Source organism: Moschus berezovskii, chromosome 27, assembly GCF_049115385.1.
Source record: "Moschus berezovskii isolate FMDL1 chromosome 27, NW_MosBer_1.0, whole genome shotgun sequence".
In the NCBI taxonomy this organism is placed as follows: domain Eukaryota; kingdom Metazoa; phylum Chordata; class Mammalia; order Artiodactyla; family Moschidae; genus Moschus; species Moschus berezovskii.
Window position 1 is genome coordinate 21363381 of NC_142486.1, and position 20083 is coordinate 21383463.

The following is a 20083-nucleotide window of genomic DNA, read 5'->3' on the forward strand; positions in this document are numbered from 1 at the left end:
ACTTGAAGGTCTTCTCTTGCTGCTGTGTTTTCTATTGATACAGCTTTATGATCTGTTGAAAAATCTTGCTCATTGTTCATCTAGCTGAACCACTTGTGGTCTATTTCTTTTATTCTGGCTTTAATGCTCTCGACCATACTTCCACCCTTAGCTATAATTTCTTGAAATGCACTAGCCATTTCTCACTCCTTCTATTACAACTTTTTCCTTTATAAAAGAATATGCCCTTTCCTATTTTTTATTTCATCAGTGAGTCCCTGCCACCAAGTTGTTCTGGCATATATTAATTTAATTGAAAACTAGTAACTGTAAGTACCCCTTGCTCTCCAAATCTGTTTTGGTTTCTAAATTTGGAACTTGAGAACTTGAACCTAGGGGACACCTGTGCTTGAGCTACCCTTTGTTTGGCTCTCAGTCTGGAAGGATCAAGGAGCTCTGTACCAGAATAACTCTTCCTTGTGGCCGAATGTGAACACGTGAACAGGTAGTGTGTGGCAGTCTCTACAGTTCTCCCTGAGTTGTCTTTCCGTCCTAGAAGGAGACTCCTTTCCCGTTGCCTCCCTCCTCCTCTGTCTTTCTCCTCTCCTCCCCAGGGTCCCAGCTCCACCGTTCTGAGGAAGGAGAGGGAGCAGAGAACTTGGGGGGGTGGGCGTGGGGGGCATTGCAGGCGTAGGGACCGTGGAGGCCGTCCAGTCTCTTTCAGGGGCGGTAGCTGCCACGGCTGGCTTAGGCCTGAGGCCTCTCTGCCTCGCTTGCGCTGTTGTGTGAACAGGCCTCCCCACCGCAGGTGAAGATGCAAGGAGGAAGGGCTGGATGAAGCCCACAGAAGCCCTGATGGGTGTGGCTGTGCCCCTGGCGTGGAATTCTCGACACTTTCTCTGTCACTGTTTTTATGGGCCGTGTCTGCTTTTACGGTTTTCATCGATTTGTACCAGTTGCATCCCCTGTGTTTTTAGTTAGTTATTCATCAGCTCAAGTGTCCAGAAGGTCAGATATAAGAGATGAAACTTTTCTCAGGGCAAGTGCTTATCGTTCTGTTCTTTCCAGCACAGCCCAGAAACCAAGTTTCAGTTTTAGATTTTTCTCTTAAAATGTAAATATATTGTCCAAGCTCTTCTGTTCTTTTCCAGAATCACTGAAAGTAAATTCTATGTTCCTTCTGGCATAGAACCAAGGAAAGTGAGTGGTGATTTGGTTTAATGAGTTTTGGCAAGCTACCTTTTCTCCAAAAGAGTAAGCCAACCCCTGATTTTTCACGTCAGATATTGCCGTATCCATTCCCCATGGAAGGAAATCACCAATCGCCATTGCTTTGTCATCTTTGTGGAGTCAGGTAAGGGATGTCTTGAACCAGTTACTGTCTTTTCCCTGGAGCCCAGGATTCTGCTGCTTCGGTACTAGGGCTACATGGAATGAAAGAACCTCATGTCTAATTTTTTTTTTTTAAACTCCAGTTGGATAGACTTCATTCTCTTTCTTTTCTGAGCCATGCTTTCCCCCTTTAAGGGGGAAGAAACATTCTCTGTAGTTCTAGACCTTAAGGTTTTATTTGAAGGGTGAAGAGAAATTTTAAGAGGTTTGAAGGCCCTAAAAATGTGTTTTGACTTTTACTCATTGTTTAGTAACTAGATGTTAGGGATCATCTTGAATGAAATATTGGAGTGATGGTTAGATTTATTTATAGTAGTACGTAAAGTATTTAAAGCAGCAGTTTCCAGTTCAATGTTTTTACAAGTCAGCCTCATACCCAGATTCTGCAAAGTAGACACAGATGTGTAAGGTTAATTTTAAGAAGGTTCATACTCTGTCATAGAAGTGACAAATTTATATGATTTCTCAGATGGTAGAAATATTTACAGATGACACATTCTAGTGATAATCAACTTTTAAAAAACCTGCAAAACTGGAGAAGGATTAATTTTACAACATCAAATAAACTAAGATTTAATTAGGAAAAAAATGATAAAAGACAAATCAAAACAGTGTCAGATGAGGCCCCAAAGAAAAACCAAATCACTTGCTGGTATTCTAGGGGCAGAGTTTGGGTAAAGATGTGAGGTGCCAGGGTCTCTACGATGGTCCAGCTCAACTGCTTCATTGTGTGACCAGCATCAGGTTCAGTGAGTTCCCCGAGATAACCAGTGGTGTGGGGCAGAGCCATGCTGGAGCCCAGGCTCCTTGACTCCTATTATGTTTCTTCTTCTATAACACACATTAAAGGATGGTTACTAGATTATTCTGTGTTTTGGTTTGTCTGGGGAAGAAGTGAAATGGTCCCAGTAGTCCCTTGGGTCTCTGCAGTGGGAAGAAGTCACCACTGTGAAGGGAGAAAGGAGCCTTTGTGTTGTGTTTGTTCAGTGAGGTTTCCTGTAAAGTCTCCTTTAATTTGAGATGCAGTGATTTAGGATGGGCTTGACCCTAGAGCAGTTTTGGCTGTAGTTACAGAGGGCTGTGGAAGTCCTGTTGCTTGTCGAGTCGTGCCCAACAAGAATCTTGCTAAGCAGCTTCAGCACAGCACCTTTTACACAGCAATTGGAGAAGTGCTGGATGAGTTGAAATGATAGTGGCAGAAAGCGTAAATCAGGTTTCATGCAATCTTGATAAAGAATTGAATGTTGTCCCCACCCTGAATTTGATGGACACTGCATAAAATATCTGTTTTGACACATAGAGAAGCATTTTATTTCAGCTAACTTGTTTCTTAGGACACATATGCTGAGAACTACCCCTCCTCTACTTTGGAAGTAAATAAAGGAGAGGGTCTTGAGCAGAAGCTGCTTATGCTGCCAGCATTTTGTGTGCCTCATCTGTATGCCAAGAGGCTTGTCTTTATCCCTGCTGAACCTAAAAGTTCCTCTTGGCAGTTGGCCTCAGCTTCCTCCACAAAACAAAAACGACGTTCCCTGCCTCCCTGTCTATAACTTCTCTGAATCCATAACAATCCTTGCCTCCTTTGCTGTCTCACCCCGATGCTGTTTAAGGCAGTTCCTCTGCCTCTTTTCTGAATCCTTCCTTCTGCCCTTACTGGAGAATCCTTTCTTCAAGTGTGTCTTTTCTATTAGCTTCTTCCCTCAGCACTTAAGTCCCTCTGTCCTGTAAGTGGCCCCTCTGGAGAATTAGAGCCTCTTTCCTCCCTTTATAACGAAGCTTCTTGGATATGAAGAGTGGTGTTCTTGATGCCGTTTGGTTGGCCTTACCTTTTCTTCTCCTTTACCCTCTCGGATCCGTGTCACTGAATGGAGCAGGAATCAGTCTCTTAGTTTGCTGTTCGGAAGTATCCACCTCTGTGCTTGTCGTACTTGACTTTCCTGCGGTGGTTTGAGTCGTTTCCATCTCCTGTAAGATTTCTTCTCCCTCAGCTTGTGTGGTGCCACTCTCTTCTGGCTGCTCCCTCTGATCTTCTTCCTGGGCTTCTTTGCTGGGACTTGTCCCAGCTGCCCACCTTTTCTCATTAAATGTTCCCTGGGTTATTTCCTCCATGCTTATAGGATAGGGTGTCTTCCCTGTGGCTCAGATGGTAAAGAACATGCCTGCAACATGGGAGACCCAGGTTCGATCCCTGGGTTGGGAAGATCCCCTTGGAGAAGGGAATAGCAACCCACTCCTGTATTCTTGCCTAGAGAATCCCATGGACAGAGGAGCCTGGTGGGCTACAGTTCATGGGGTCGCAAAGAGTCGGACACGCCTGAGTGACTGTCACTTTCACTTTCACAGGATAAGTGGATGTGCTCTGATTGAACTTTCCAGCTCAGACCTTTTCCCTGAGCACCAGACCTCTCCTCACTTGGGAGCCTGTGAGTCCCTCAAACTTAACCTGTTCAAAGTTCTGCAGTCCCCCGTCTCTTCTTCTGTTCCCAATTTCTTTATCTGCAGAAGTCAGAAACTAAGAACCTGGGTGTCGTCCAGATTTCTTCTGTATATCACTCAGTCTAGCGTCATCCCTCCTGGGTTTCTCTTCCAGTCTGAAGCAGCTGCAGGTTCACCTGCTAGTGCTCCTGATTTCTTTTCTTTCTTCCTTTTACTGATGCCTTTTTCTTTGCTAGGAGGTCTCTTTCTTCTGTGGATCACATTCTTCCACTGTCCATCACAATGGCTCAAGTTTTGATTCTCCTAAATGAGAATTATGGCCACAAGCCAAACCATTTCAGAATGGAGTAAGCTGTCAAGCATATGAAATGCTACAGGGGGACTGAGGAAAAGGAAGGCTGAGGAAGAAGGAATTAGATGTGGTGATGAGTGGTGTCAGACCTCTGGGTGAGCTCTGTGGTGCAGCGATCTCTTGACCCACACCCACTCCCCCTTTTGTGTGCCTGCTTCAGAGGTGGTGTCCGCATGGTATCCTCAGGTCACACAGATTCTTGTTTGTTACCAGGGTCCTTCCTCGTCCGTGTTCACTTTATGCAGTCAGCGAGCTTTGCCAATGACAGCTCCATGTTCTCTCTCATTTGTGTCCCTTTAAATGTTTTCCTCCTCAAATTCGAATTTTGTAAGTCATCTCTTTGTTACTCCCATTGAATGTGGTCACCAGTTTGTGGTGGTTCTTCTTCCTAATTAAACATTTATCCCTTTTCATCTCAGAAAATACAATGGACAGTTGTTAGTTCTTTGGCTTGCTTTGTCATTCTTCAGCTTTTAACACTGTTGATCACTCTCTCCTTAGCTGTCTGCCCTTGACTCTTGCGACTTCGTTATGTTGATTTTCTTGCCACATCTTTGATGGCCTTTTCTTGGTCATCTTTAGGGACCTCCTAAATAGAGCAGTCCTCTGGATTCTGTCCTCTGGCGGGTCTCTCATGATCTTGTCTGGACAGTGTTCGTCATACTCATGATTTCAGGGACCACTCATCCCTTCACCCCAAAATCCTTGTCCTGAGCACAGACTCTTTCGTTGAGAGCAAGACTTGTTTTTCTCAGTTGCTTACCAGGTATGTCCATTTGGAGGCTCCACAGGATTTCAGATATAGTGGATTCTAATAGGAACGCAGCACTCTCTTTTCCAGACTTCTTCCTTTTTTTTTTTTTTTCAATCTTGTCATGATGAAGGGAACCAGCAGTGGCCCATCATCCAGATAAAGACACATGAATGACGCTAATGCCTCCTTCCTCATTTTGCACGTTCGTTAGGTCACGTGCTTCAGTCATGTTCAACTCTTTGTGACCCTATGGACTGTAGCTCTCCAGGCTCCTCTCTCCATGAATCGGATTCTCCAGGCACGAGTACTGGGTTGCTATGCTGTCCTCCAGGGGATCTTCCTGACCCAGGGGTCAAAGCCCACGACTCTTATGTCTCCTGCATTGGCAGGTGGGTTCTTTACCGCTTGGACCACCTGGGAAACCCTCATTAGGTCACAGTCTTATCAGGTCTGCTGCCCCAATTTTGAACTCTGTCCCAAATTCGCCCTCACATACTTAGTGCAGATGCTTATTCTCACCTCGTCGTTTAATTTGTCTCCTAACTGCTTCCTTTGCACAGTTGTCTCCCCTTCTGCCTCCCTGCTTTCAAATCCATTACTGGTAGCTCAAATTTGAGTGCTTGTTATACGTCACTTATTTGTGAAATGCTTTGCATGTATTCACACTTAACCATCACACTCAGCATCTATTATCCTTTTTCCTTTGGAGCAGAGTAGGCCAGGCCTCACCAGTAGTAAGCGGCAGGACAGAGATTTGAACTCAGGCTATATGCTTCAGAGCCCGTGATCTTAATTTTAATTCACCGCTTCACCTGCAGCCTTTCACTGGCTACTCTTCTTTGCAAAGACTAGAATCTTTGGAGGCAAGTCACTGTCACAGTGCATATTCAAGGTGGTAGGGTTGGGGTTGTGGGGGTTAAGGTCCAGCTCCAGGAAGAGAGAGTCTTGACACATTATTTAGAATTCTTCTTTAAGGGAGATTTGTCTCTTCCTACTGTTTATTCACGCGGTCATTTACCTTATGTGGACTTATTTTATACTTTGGCTTATCATCCAGCACTGTAATACTTACTTTTACCAATTCTCATTTTTTCTTTTACTTTTTAAAAAATTGAAGTTGTAATTGCTATATAACATATTAGTTGCAGGTTAACATAATGATTTGGTATTTGTAACAGTTCTTATGTTTAAGATGTTCAAGTTATTATCAGTTTTTTTTCTATTAGTGAATTAGAAGTGAATTATTTTTCTACTAGAAGTCATAGCATGCTGTTTTGATGGTTTCCTTTAGATTCATATTCCTAAAAGTAGGATTGTTGGGTCGGTTCATTTAAAAGTTTTGGTGCACGGGTGGGGCTTTTATGAGCATCTGGTTTCATGTTTGCTGTCTTTACAGGAAGTACTCACTAACACCCTTGAGATCTTGCATTCCTCTTTGGGATTATGGATGGTTTATCTTTAAAGCCAGAAACTCACTATTCATGCTGATTTATCTACCCGTGTAGAGTATTGTGTCAAAGAATGCACTGCAGTATCGGGGAAATTCCCAGCATGATGCCCAGGAGTTTCTGCTGTGGCTTTTGGACCGAGTTCACGAAGACCTCAATCACGCTGTGCAGCAGAGTGGCCAGCCTCCTCTGAAGGTAAGGGCCCGCCCCTAGGGCGGTCGGGGAGTGCTGCGCTGAAGGGAGGAAGGAGTGAGTGTAGATTCTTCCAGACCTCCACTGAATAGTTGTTGCCGTTTGCAGTTACTTAATACTGTGAAATTGACTAAGTGAGTTTCGTGGATACTTAGAGGCTGTCTCCCCCTGCCCCGCCACCGCCACCACTGTGCTGGCAGCTGCCAGGAATAAGAGTCGCTGTCTCCAAGGAGCTTACACTCACGAGAGGGGACACATGTGCCTGTATACCTTTAGACTGACATTAGACTCGGTAAACTGTCTTTAAAGCAAACATTTGCCTTCTATTCCAATGAGACATAGTCTGTAGATCACTGGAATGTGATCTACACACAGTCAAAGAGGAAATGTATGGATGTCTCTGCTGTTTGGATTAGATTTGAGTGTAGGAACTGAACCCTTAGAATATTCTTACTGAAAATCAGTGATTCATTATCAGTTTTTTTTTTTTTATGTAGTCTTAATATGACAGACAAAATGATTTATGTAATGGAAATAAAGTGTTGTTCTCTTCTCATAGCTTTAAAAAATTTTGATAATTCTGTTCTGTACCTCAAATTTTAAATTTCTAGTTTTGGTAAGTTGTTAAATTATTCTGATTCGAGGTCCTTTGTCCGTGAACATTCTGTACTGTCATATGACTGTACGCTTGTGGCTGACTCTCCCTCCAGATTGAGATGTACTCAAGATCAGGCGCTGTGTCTTAACCTCTCTGTATCCTTAGGCCTTTCGCAGTGCTCTCTGCACGTGGTACCCGATGCTCAGTAACTAACTGTGGTGGTGGGGAGGGGGATGAAAAGGTTAGGTAAAATGTGAGTAGAGTGATTAGACCTAAGTAGGCAGCAGAGCTAATAGGTGCTAGAGAGTAAATTCCCTTTAGGCTGGAATTGGTACTTTTGAATGGTTGAGATTATTCCCTGGAAGAGGTTGGAGGGAGCCTGTTGAGAGCTGAAGGGAGGATTGCAGTGCTCAGGGGAAGGACTGCCCAAGGGCCTGGACGGTGTGGAGAGTCGGACAAGTGCTGTGTCTCGGAGAGCCTGTGAGGCCATGAGTCCATGTGACCCACGTCCTGGAGGCTGTGTTCTGGTTCCTTTAGCAGATGCCTTTCCCTGAAATATCTGGATCTGATGCAGATCTGGTAAAGGAGGTCTGGGACATTTGTGACTTCTTTAGGCTCATCGTCAGTCAAGACCTGGCACTTCTAGTCTGTGAAGTTGTACTTTATTTTTTTTTAGCCACCATCAGAGACTGATATGATGCCTGAGGGACCATCTTTTCCTGTCTGTAGCACTTTTGTACAAGAACTTTTTCAAGCCCAATACAGGTATGACCAAATTAAATTTCCCTTATGTTGTCTGCTTATATAGTTTGAGGTGATCTTAATGTGAGTGTCTTACATTCTTATTTTTGAAGATCTTCTTTGACTTGTCCTCACTGTCAGAAGCAGAGCAACACTTTTGATCCTTTCCTCTGCATTTCTTTGCCAATTCCTCTACCCCACACAAGGTAAGAACCGAGTTAATCAAATTAAAACTGTGTTCCTGTATGTTCCTTTTCTTCCATAGGCTCCTCTATTGGGGCTTCTTACATATTTAGACAAGTAATAGGATTAGTGATAAATAGAATACAGGCATTATTAAGGCCTTACAGAAATTTATAAATGCCAGTCTGAGCCTGTAGGGTCGGCAGGTACATGGGACAGGCAAGTCTTTTTGGTTGGTCTGGTTGTATTCTGTTCAGCTGGTCGTCCACCTGTAGTATGGGAGCTGGAGAAGGTTGTTGAGTGCCTACTAGAGCCTCTAGAGACCTTGCATTACACGTTTAAATTTGCTGTTTTATTTGAACTGTTCCTCAAAATTTCTAGGAGTTATGCTGTTTTAAAGCAGAGGACCAAGTATTGGTACGCTGTATGTTTGCGTTATAAATACTGCCCTTTCCAAAGCGTTCTTCGGTGCTCTCGCAGGAGTCCCTGAGCACATGGCCATCTCCTCCACCATCTTGAGCCAGTTCTCTCGAGTTATTGATTATTGCTTGATAGCTCTGCGTAGGTCCACCTGAAGGTGTGGGCTCGCTTTAGTGCTGTTGACTTCCTGTCAGGGTTGTTTTGCGCGCTCGTTTCAGTTGAAGTGAGCGACTAATGAGGAGCTCTGCCTTTGGTCTGCGCAGGCCTCTCTACGTCACTGTGGTGTACCAGGGGAAGTGCTCTCACTGCATGCGCGTTGGCGTGGCCGTGCCTCTCTCTGGGACTGTCGCCAGACTTCGGGAAGCAGTGTCTGTGGAGACGAAGATCCCCACTGACCAGGTAATAAGCTTGCTAAGACCGATGACACACGAGCCACAGAAACGTTGCTTTCTCTTCTTCTGGGATTTTTTTTTAATGGTTCTCAGCCACACATGGATAGAAATTTAAAACTAGTTGCTTCTGCTGTTAAAAGAAAGATAAAAACATCAAGATCCAAAGGAGAAAAATATACACAAAAACTTTTCATGCTTCATTTAATTGTGTATATATATATATTTAAAAGGAAAAGCTGTGACTTTACACCAAGACCTTCTTTCAGCTTTGTTTTATAGAGTATAATTAATTAAACCACCACCACCCTAAATCATTCTGTGGATGCTCATGTGGGCCACAGGAAGAGCATCCTGTGGTATTTTGAAGGTCAGAGAGGCTTAGAAAACCCAACCAGTTCTTGAAAATTCCTTCCCATTATGGTGAAAAGAATGAGCATATTGCTAGTACTGTGCATACAGGGGCTCAGTGTAGTTTATTTTCTGATTAGAGCGTTTAACCTTGTTTAGATAAGAGAGAGGAAAGTTGTAACCCCCTCCAACCCCCACCTTTCTTTTTTGGGTAAATATTTGATACACAGTTGTATTGACCCAGAATAATTTTGGCCTGTTTGTGACTTGACATACTTTTACATACCTCTTTTACTCAATTCACTGTTAGAGTTTTATTTGGGAAAAAATTCCCTACTTAAAATTTACCAAGGAAAGATGATTCAGTGGTTGAATGGCTTTTCCCTAGATAACTTCTGAATGTTGCTATGTAATCATGTAAATAATGAAGGTGTTTTGTATTTTGGCCTCCTGTGACCTCATCTGGGAAGTATTGCAGTAAAACAAATACCACCAGCAGTGTTGCCCTGATGCAGCAAGTATTTCATATTTTCATAGGCCAAGTACTCTCAGATTGATAAAATGTTTGTGATTTTCCTTACTTTGAAATGCTCGTTCATTCTTTCTTAAAGATGAGGGGAAAGATAGAGGGAGGCTTCGGTGTGTGTCTGAGGCTAGTCTGGTTGTATCTTTAAAGCCTCCAGTGCTCTCTGGCTCTTTTTGCATTGTCTAAGTGAGTGATATAATTACAGGTTTGTTTTTGACCTCAGCTTGCTGAAGAAAGTAAAGTATACTTGCATGTTCACCTGCAGGAAAACAGTGTGCTCATTAAAATCGTTCAAAGAAAAATGTGTGAGGATTGTCTTTCTTGGATTGTTTGTGGACTGTGCCACCAAGCCCCTTTCACCTTATTGGCTCCTAGTATATTTGTGATAGTAGAGGGGACCTTAGGAGCCCAGTTCAACCTCCTCATCTGAAGGAGGCCCAGAGAAACCATGTGACTTGTTCAGGGTCACGGGGCTGGTTGGTGGCAGGCTGGAACTGGAACCTCTTCAGGCCTGGTCCAGTACTTTTTCACTGGATGGTGCTGCTGAGCATGTATTAAGGTCTCTACATGTCTCCATTGTCTTTGTCCCCATCTTTTATTTTTCTTTCTTTATAAAGTAGTCAGCCATTTCAGAAACTTAATAAAAGGTAGTAAAAGTGAAAGTACCTTGTATTAAGTATCTTAGAACTAAGGCTTATAAACTTTAATACTGTGTTGTATATTGTCTTGTGCATATACTTTATTTACTATTTTGTGAAAATGGAACCGTGTACTCATACTGTTGTTTTCCAACTTTCACTATTTACTTAGATCTTTCCATGTTAGTGCAAATATATATAGCTTATTCTTTGCAAGAACTTTATAATTCCAGTAGAACTGTATATAGTATAGTTAACTAGTTCCTTTTGTTGGGCACTTGAGTCGATTTACTTTTTTTTCCAGTACAAATCTCCATGGTTATTTGATATTTTTTAATCTGAAAAGAAGAAAATTTAATGGTAGAAAAATCTCAGAATCAGATGTAGACTCTTATCAGTGCTATGAGGCTGGATAGTGGTATGACCTTAGGCAAGTCACTCCATCTCTCTTTAGTTTCTTCTCCCTGAAACAAGGGCTTTAGACTTTGTAAGTGCTGACTCTCTTCACCAGAGCTTTAAGGAACTCTGGATTTAGTGCCCCAGCATTCTGAAATCAGAGTTGGTTGTTATAAAACCACAGAGGATATTGTGCTTCCAAGACTCTCTTATTAAAGGCAGATCCCCCGGGCATGATGAGGTGTTTCCAAGCCCTCAACTCCCCTGCAGGCCTGCTGATCTGCAGAAGTTCACAGCTGGATTAGTAGATCAATTCTTACTGACTTTCCAGTTACCCAACTATTTGCATTTTTCCCATTTTTAGATTGTGTTAACAGAAATGTACTATGATGGGTTCCATCGTTCCTTTTGTGACACAGACGACCTGGAAACAGTCCATGAAAGTGACTGCATTTTTGCCTTTGAGACTCCAGAAATATTTAGGCCTGAAGGAATTCTCAGTCAAAGAGGTAAATGAGCATCTGTTTCCATAATACCACCTGGGTTTGCAGGTTTAACAACTGTCTACTCTTTTAGCTTATTGTATGATGGTATAATTTTTTGAAATTGTGGTGAAATACACTTAACGTATCTTTTTATGATGGTGTCCATTTTAGGTAACATATTTCCCTGGAAGAAGGTAATTCTTGAAAAGAACTTTGTTCCTGGCCTTAGGTTCTTCAGCTCCTAGGGCTTCTGTTCTTTTTGCTCTACTCCAGTGGTTGTCAAGGCATCAGTGTCGCCTGGGAACTGATGAGAAATGTAAATTCTTAGGTGCCCCTCCAGACCTGCTGAGTGAGAAGCCTTGGGGGCAGAGCCCAGCAGTCAATTAACAGGTGATTCTGATGCAGGTGAAAGTTTGACAACTGCTGCTCTACCCAGTCTTACCAGTTTTTTGCACTGGTGATTTTTAGAACTAAACTCTCCCCTGCTGCTGCTGCTGCTACGTCGCTTCGGTCGTGTCTGACTCTGTGCGACCCCGTAGACGGCAGCCCACCTGGCTCCCCTGTCCCTGGGATTCTCCAGGCAAGAACCCTGGAGTGGGTTGCCGTTTCCTTCTCCAATGCGTGAAAACTCTCCTCTAGCCCCTACTTTTCTTCTGGTTGCGTACCCTGACTTTCAGCAGTCCACTGGAATCTCTGCTTAGAGCCCTGCAGCCATCTCACACTGAGCATTTCTTTCTTGCTCCTCTTGCGTTTCTTCTGTGGAGTATCACTGTCGTCCTTCTCACCCGAGCTTGGCCCAGGCACTTTTCGCTTGGATTTTGACTTCAATTCACAACTGATCAAATACTCTGTAGTTTTCCTCTTCATTCTACTGCTGCTGCCACAGTGCAGACCAGTCTCAACTGGGCTTTTCGAGTAATTTCTTTACCCTGGGCTTTCTCCTGTTCAATTATTTCTTCACAGTGCTACCAGGCTTGCTCTTACATAGAGTTCTGATCATGTTACATGCTTATTGGTGTCCCAGTGGTTCCCTTTTGTCTGCAGTTAAATCTAAATACCTTGGAAGAATGCCTCGCCCCTTTTGTCTGCATTTAAATCTAAATACCTTGGATGAATGCCTTGCTTTTTCTCTAGCCTGTCTACTGTTAGGTTGGTGCAACAGTGATCACAGTTTTTGCATTGTTGAAATTGGCCATTTGATAAATTGGAATACATTCTAAATAAATGTGGTGGTTACTTTATATATCATTTTAATGTGTGTTTCTTGCTTTGTGTTTTTTTGTTTGCTGTTTATTTTATATTTATTTTAGACTATGGAAAGGATGTTAGACAAAAAGCAAATTCGAGCAGTTTTCTTATTTGAGTTCAAAATGGGTTGTAAAGCAGCGGAGACAATTTGCAACAACACATTTGGCCCAGGAGCTGCTAACAAATGTACAGTGCAGTAGTAGTTCAAGATGTTTTGCAAAGAAGATGAGCGCCTAGAAGATGAGCCTAGTGGTCAGCCATTGGAAGTTGACAGTGACGATTGAGAGCCATCATCAAAGCTGATCTTCTTAGGACTACATGAGAAGTTGCTGAAGAACTCAGTGTTGACCATTCTTTGGTCATTCAGCATATGAAGCAAATTGGAAAGGTGAAAAGGTGGGTACCTCATGAGCTGACCGGAAATCAAAAACATTGTTTTGAAGTATTGTCTTCTCTTATTCTACACAGCAACAGTGAGCCATTCTTGATCAGATTGTGACATATGACGAAAAGTGGATTGTAAGCGACAGCTGGTGACGACCAGCCAGCTCAGTGGTTGGACTGAGAAGAAGCTCCAAGGCACTTCCCAAGGCCAAACTTGCTCCAAAAACAGGTCACGGTCACTGTTTGGTGGTCTGCTGCCCATCTGAGCCACTTGAGCTTTTTGAATCCTGGCGACCATTACATCTGAGAAGTATGCCCAGCAATTGATGAAAACTACAATGCCTGCAGCCAGTATTGGTCAACAGAAAGGGCCCAGTTCTTCTCCACAACAACAACTGACCACACTTCGCACAACCAACGCTTCAAAAGTTGAATGAATTGGTCTACGAACTTTTGCTTCATCCACCATATTCACTTGACCTCTCACCAACCAACTACCACTCGATAAGCATCTCAACAGCTATTTTGCGGGGAAAATGCTTCAACAACCAACAGGATGCAGAAAATGCTTTCCAAGAGTGTTTATGCTACAGGAATAAAGAAACTTATTTCTTGTTGGCAAAAATGTGTTGATTATAATGGTTCCTATTTTGATTAATAAAGATGTTATAATGATTTAAAATTCATGCTACAAACCCTTAATTATGTTTGCACCAACCTAATATATTCCATCTTCTTTCCCATGTTCCCTATCCAGATTTACTCTTTATTTCTTGAGTATGCCACGTGCTTTTGTACTTTCCCTCCTGTTTGCTCTGCTGAAAATTCATTTCTGCAGTTCTCATTAACACCTATTCTGTCTCCCCCTAAGCACACTTTCTGATCTCCTCATCCCACTAGTCTTAAGCAGCCACTATTCTGCTTTCTGTCTCTGTATTTTCTAGTCTAGGTGTTCATAGGAGTGGAATCATATAGTACGTGGCCTTTTGTGACTTGTTTCTTTCACTTAGCATAATGTTTCCAGGTTTGTCCATTATAGCATATATCAGTCCTTCAGTTCTTTTTATGGCTGAATATTATTCTGTTATATGTATATACCACATTTGCTTTATCCGTTTGTCTGTCAATGGGCATTTGAATTTCCACCTTTTGTCTGTTATGAAATAGTGCTGCTGTGACCATTCATGTACAAGTGTTTGTTTGAATATCTATTTTCAGTTTTTTTTGGAGTATATACCTAGAAGTGTAAATGCTGGGTCATATGATAATTCTGTGTTTAACTTTCTGAGAAATTGCCAGACTGTCTTTAATAGAAACTGCATCATTTTTTCCTTCCCACCAGCAATATATGAAGGTTACAGTTTCTCCACATTCTTGCCAATAGTTGTTATCTTAGCCATCCTAGTGAGTGTGAAGTGATATGTCATTGTGATTTTTACTTGCATTTTCCTAATGATAAATGATGTTGGTCATCTTTTCATGCAGTTTTAGGCCATTTCTTCTTAGAGAAATGTCTATTCAAGACCTTTCCCTCCTTTAAACTTAGGTTGCTTATCTTTTTGTTTTTGAATTATGTGTTCTTTATGTTTGCTGGGTACTAGACCCTTGTCGGAAGAAGGCGATGGCAACCCACTCCAGTACTCTTGCCTGGAAAATCCCATGGGCAGAGGAGCCTGGTGGGCTGCAGTCCATGGGGTCGCGAAGAGTCAGACACAACTGAGCGATTTCACTTTCACTTTTCACTTTCATGCATTGGAGAAGGAAATGGCAACCCACTCCAGTGTTCTTGCCTGGAGAATCCCAGGGACGGGGGAGCCTGGTGGGCTTCCGTCTATGGGGTCGCACGGAGTTGGACACGACTGAAGTGACTTAGCAGCAGCAGCAGCAGACCCTTGTCAGATATATGATGCAGATATTTCCTCCCATTCTGTGGGTTATCTTTTCACTTCCTTGATACTGTCTTTTGATGCATCAAAGTCCTTAATTTTGGTGAAGTCTGGTTTATCTTTTCCTTCTTTTGTTGCTTTTGCTTTTGATGTTGTTTCCAAGAATCCATCACTAAAGCCAAGACCATGAAGATTTATCTGTTTTCTTCTAAGATAACTATGTTTTAGCTCTTAGATTTAGGTCTTAGATTCTTTTGAAGTTAATCTTTGTGTGTGGTGTGAAGTACCATTCTTTTGCATGTGAATGTTCAGTAGCCCGAGTACCATTTGTTGAAGAGATTTTTCTTTCCTCGCTGAATGGCCTTGGTGCCCCTGTTGGCAGTTCTCTTGTTCCTCTTTTCCTTCACCTCTGCTTCCACAGGTCTCTGGTGCCTTTAGTCTCCGAACCTGTGGTTAATTCTATATTGTGGGTTGGTCTGCTTTCCCCACTGCCAGCTTAGGATTCAGTTTTCTCTCTTTATTTTCAGGCATATGCTTTTGTTTTTTTTTAAAAATTGTTTTCTAATTTTAATTGCATTATAGTAAAAGGCCAGAAAGTCTGTCCTCACTTCCCCAACCCCGACTGGCTGACTGACTCCTGCTCTTCCGTGTTCCAGTGTGGCTTCTGCTAATCTCTGACACTAGCATGTTGTGTGGAAATGCTGGTTTCTTCTCTGTCCTTCCTACCACACTGTGAAATTCTTTGTAGCTGGGACTGCATTTTGCATCATCTTTCTGTACCCAGAAAGATGAGTATAATTCCTAATACACGGTCAGAGCCTTTCCCCAAATCCCCCTTCATTTCCCAGTTGCTTAGGGTTAACACTGTGTTTCTATTTATAAGTGAATTTGGTGAGGTCCACGGTTACATAAGTGCCTTTGTTGGAAGAATATAGCACTTAGTGAATATATGTAAGCCTCTGCTCTTTACAAAGGCCTCATCAGTATTTCACTGATTCCTTTGAGGCTATTCTTTTCCCCATTTACAGGGGAGGGAGCTGAGACTTAGAGAGGTTAGGTCAGGGGCCCAGGTCACATAGCTGGTAATGGTGGGCCTAGACTTTGAATGTGAAGCTTGATTTTTGAGCAGCTGAGTGTATCCTCTCATCTTGTTAGAAATCCTGATCACTTTTAGCAGAATAGGTCTTCCCAGCCTTACCTCTTCTAAGAACCTAGGAAATGAGCCCATTAATTGTCTCAAATTCAGTATTTTCTCATACCAAAGTTTAAAATGGTTATGAAGTGACACCTGCTGCTCTTTTGTGATTTCTTTATGGTATTTAAGCTTAAAAAGTTTTCTTTCCTGTACTAGCTTGGTGAAGATTCAGTTCTTCCTTATTTCTAGTTTCTATGTTCTCATTTTTAGACTAATTAATTTGGAATTTATTTTGGTATTAACTAGATTCAACAAATGCATAGTTAATACCAAAATAAATTTGTTGAATACCTATTGCTGGGTATTTAGTTTATTGCTGGAGTTTTGCTATGAATACTTTTGTGTAAACCAGCTTTTATTTTATTCTCCTTCTGGTAATACTGTTATTATTTCTTTGGTGTGGTGGTGGTGGAGGGCTTCTTTTCTCCAGTTGGTGTATCATTTCCTTAGGCTATCCTTCCAAAGGATTAAGGAAATGAGCAGTTACTTAGTCAAGCATTTATTTAGTCAAGCACTTATTGAGCTAAGTGTAAGACCTTGCGCTAGATGCTAAATTCCTTAGTATCTCTAACAGAGAGCTCTGCTTTGGGGCATGTTCGAAGACCTGGATTTTGAAGACCTGCACAGGCCAGCACTGTGCCTGTCAAACATATATTTTTGTTCACTTTATTGTAGGTCAATCCAGTCTAGTTGATTAAAGTTCTGTAATGGCTGTGAGCGTCTTAGACGCCTGGGTCTAAATCAAAGTAAAGGAGCAGCCTTTGGAATATTGAAGATTGTTCCCCGTATACTGGTCTTTATTGTTTATTAAAAAAGATTTGGTTGCTGGTTGTTTGGACTCACTTTAAGTCTGTCCTGGAGGGTCATCCTGCAGACTTGCCATTCTAAAACCAATATTCATTGAAGTGACTCGTTCTGATTTTCAGTTTTTCAGGTGGGTAAGGCTAGTTTAAATGCTGTAATGGACGCCGAGCCTTTTTTTTTAAGGGCTGGATGAGGAATCTCAAAGTCAGTCACTGGCTCCTCATTCGGTCGCCGTGTAAATAACACGTGACAGCTTAACTTCTCTGGTGGGTATGTTTTTTATAATGAAAGAATAAAGACATTTGAAGAGGTAAAGTAAGTTTTCATTTTATTTTAGGAATTCACTTAAACAACAACCTAAACCACTTGAAGTTTGGCTTGGATCATTATAGACTGTCTTCTCCTACACAAGCAGCAGCAAAGCAGGGGAAAGCGGACTTGCCCCCCTCAAGAGCAGGAAGCGACAAGATCGTTCTGTTAGTGTGTAACCGAGCCTGCACTGGGCAGCAAGGGAAAAGGTGACAAACAACTTGCTTTCCAATAAGCATTGAGACTTTGAAAGTCTAACATTTTCAAGTATTTTAAAAAGTAGGGATTAAAAAATCCTTACTCTTGAGTACTTAATTTTTGATTCTGATATTTAAAAAGAGCATGTGTGTAAGTTGACCTGATTTGAGGGGTTAACACGAGGAGAATATAAAATTAGGATGATAGGATCTGAGTTAGGATGGCTTTCAAGCTCATGTAGTTTTCAGAGGCACATTTCTTATATGTATGGATAAGCTCAGGATCCTCCTAGAGCTCTAGACTTCTAGACCTGTATCCAGCTACTTTCTTTACAGTTTAAAAAAAAAAAAAACTTAACAAAGCTGCTTGGATGGCATGTGCACCTCAATCTTGTGTTCCAGGCTGAACTCATTGTCTTTCCCTATAAACCCAACCCTCCCATCATTTCCTGTCCTGGCAAATGGCACCACTATTCATTCAGCAGTATTTAGTCAGACATTTGGGAGTTAGAAATCTCTCTTAAATCTGTTTCCCTCTCTAAGGATTTATGGGAGTTTTAGATTGTCTTTTAAAGTAACTTTATCACACTAGTAATATAACTTGAGTAATAACAACATATGGATGTGTTTCAGGGAGGAAGGATACAGTGTTTCTAATATTAGAGTAGCATTTATATTAACCTTTTAAAATGTTTTTTTGAAATAAGTTTCTTATTTAAGAATGGTAACTAACATAAACGCAAACTGTGTTGCTTTGTATATTTATGGTGTCCATTAGCGAGTGTTCATAGTATGTTGGGCACTATTCTAAACACCAGGGGTGCAGCAGGATCTGTGTTCTCTGTTGGTGCTTGCAGCCTAGTTAGGACAGAGCCACTAAAGACAAGTAAACATTTAATCTCAGTCGTCCTTACTTTGAAGGTATTAAAACATGCTAGTATGATCGAATGTGCTGGTGGGGGTCTGGCAAAACTACATTAACAAGGAAGGTGAGGGAGGGCCTCCCTGAGGAGGCAGTAGCTGGGTCAAGCCAAGTGAGAAGTTGTGAACTGTGAGCCTCTGGGGAAAGGATCCCAAGAAGAGGGGACATTGAGTACAAAGGTGCTGAGATTATGGCTGAGTAGTATTCCCAAAGCGTCTGCCCCCAATGCGGGAGACCTGGGTTCGATCCCTGGGTCAGGAAGATCCCCTGGAGAAGGAAACGGTAACCCACGCCAGTATTCTTGCCTGGAGAATCCCATGGACGGAGAAGCCTGGTAGGCTACAGTCCAGGGGGTCGCAAAGAGTCGGACACGACTGAGCGACGGAACGGAACGGAATATTCCATTGTATGCATATACTACATCTTTATCCAGTCCCATGTCCATGGACATTTAGGTTGCTTCCATTCTTGGCTATTGCAAATCTGCTGCAATGAATATTGGGGTGCATGCATCTTTTTGGATTAGGGTTTTCTCTGGATATTACTGGCTGAAAGGGAAGGGGAGGAATAAATTGGGAGATTGGGATTGACATACACTTACAACTATCAATGTATTTATAAAATAGATAGCTAATAAGGACCTACTGTATAACACAGTTCTACTCAATACTCTAGCTTATGTGGGAAAAGAATTCAAAAATGAGTGGATATATGTATATGTAAAACTGGTTCATTTTGCTGTACACCTGAAACAACATTGTTAATTAACTATACTGGAATAAAAATGTCTTTGAAAAGTTGCTGAGATTAGAAGGCTCTTGGCATGTTTAAGGACAGAAGGAAAGGCAGCTGATCAGATTTATATAAAATAAAGACTTATGGAATCCCTTTCATGATGCTGGTCTCTTAAAAGTAACATCATCATATGAAAAATATGGCCGCTGATTTACACATCATGCTTATAACGTATTTCACATCACAGCTGTTTTTAGGCAGGTAGGCTTACTGTTGAACACTACTGTGAGTAAACTGGTACTTGTTCGGAGCAGGTTTCTTGCTTTGGCCTAAGTCAGGGTCGGTGAGAGTATTCATTTGTTCATTGAGTCATTCATTCGGCACCTCCTGTTTTCCAGGCATCGGCTCTTTGGGCTAGTAAGATAGGTCAGCCATAGTGCCTGCTGTCAGATAACGCAGTCTACTGGTGGAGGCAGAATAAGCAGGTGGTATTTGCAGTGCAGCAGTGCTTGGTCCACAGAGCTCAGGGAATGCATCCACAGGGTGCCACTGGGTCCTTATGTGGTTGAGTAGGGAATAGCTTAAGAGTGACAAGGCTTTTCTAGGCTAAGGGAATGACTGCCTGTTGAGGCTGTGAATTGGATGCATTTAGGAATGGCTGGGGCTTGGGTGAGAGTTCAGGTTAGACCAGTGTTCCCCACTGTGGCTGCATCTTAGAACCACCTGGGGGCGGCGCCTAGAACAGTCTCAGTACTGAAACCGCAGACCAGAGTGATTACAGCAGAATCTCATGGGCATCACTGTATTTTAAAGTTCCCTTGCTGATAGCAGCCTGTATGCACGGCTGAGAACCACGGCTCTGTCTCTCATTCTCTTAACACCTGTGAGCTCAGCATGGGAGAGGAAACTGGCAGGGGCCACATGGCTTCTCCCTTTGAATAAAGTTGACTTTCAGTGTCACTTGCTTGCCAGTGTCTTCCTCGTCAGACCACCAGGATATGGCCGCCTCCCTGCTAGACCTCCCAGCCCTCTCTGTTCCTCTGGCACCTAACCCCTTACATGTTTGAGCCATGTTACTTGCTAGACTCAGCGGCCACGCCCGCCTGCCTTCCTCACTGTCTCC

The 20083-nt window shown here is 42.4% G+C and overlaps 1 protein-coding gene across 4 annotated transcripts in view; it reads left to right on the forward strand.

Annotated features, from left to right (window-relative positions):
• USP31 (ubiquitin specific peptidase 31) overlaps window positions 1-20083 on the forward strand; it is an 80885-nt gene that overhangs the window by 31258 nt on the left and 29544 nt on the right. For all 4 annotated transcript variants that reach the window (XR_008683708.2, XR_008683709.2, XR_008683710.2 and 1 more), the window contains exons 2-7: window positions 6419-6556; window positions 7828-7916; window positions 8006-8098; window positions 8759-8894; window positions 11160-11304; window positions 17135-17315. Coding sequence is in view for 1 of the 4 variants with exons in the window: in XM_055409665.2 (XP_055265640.2) it covers window positions 6419-6556; window positions 7828-7916; window positions 8006-8098; window positions 8759-8894; window positions 11160-11304; window positions 17135-17315 (782 nt within the window). In the remaining 3 variants the exon portion in view is untranslated. The remainder of the gene's footprint in view (window positions 1-6418; window positions 6557-7827; window positions 7917-8005; window positions 8099-8758; window positions 8895-11159; window positions 11305-17134; window positions 17316-20083) is intronic.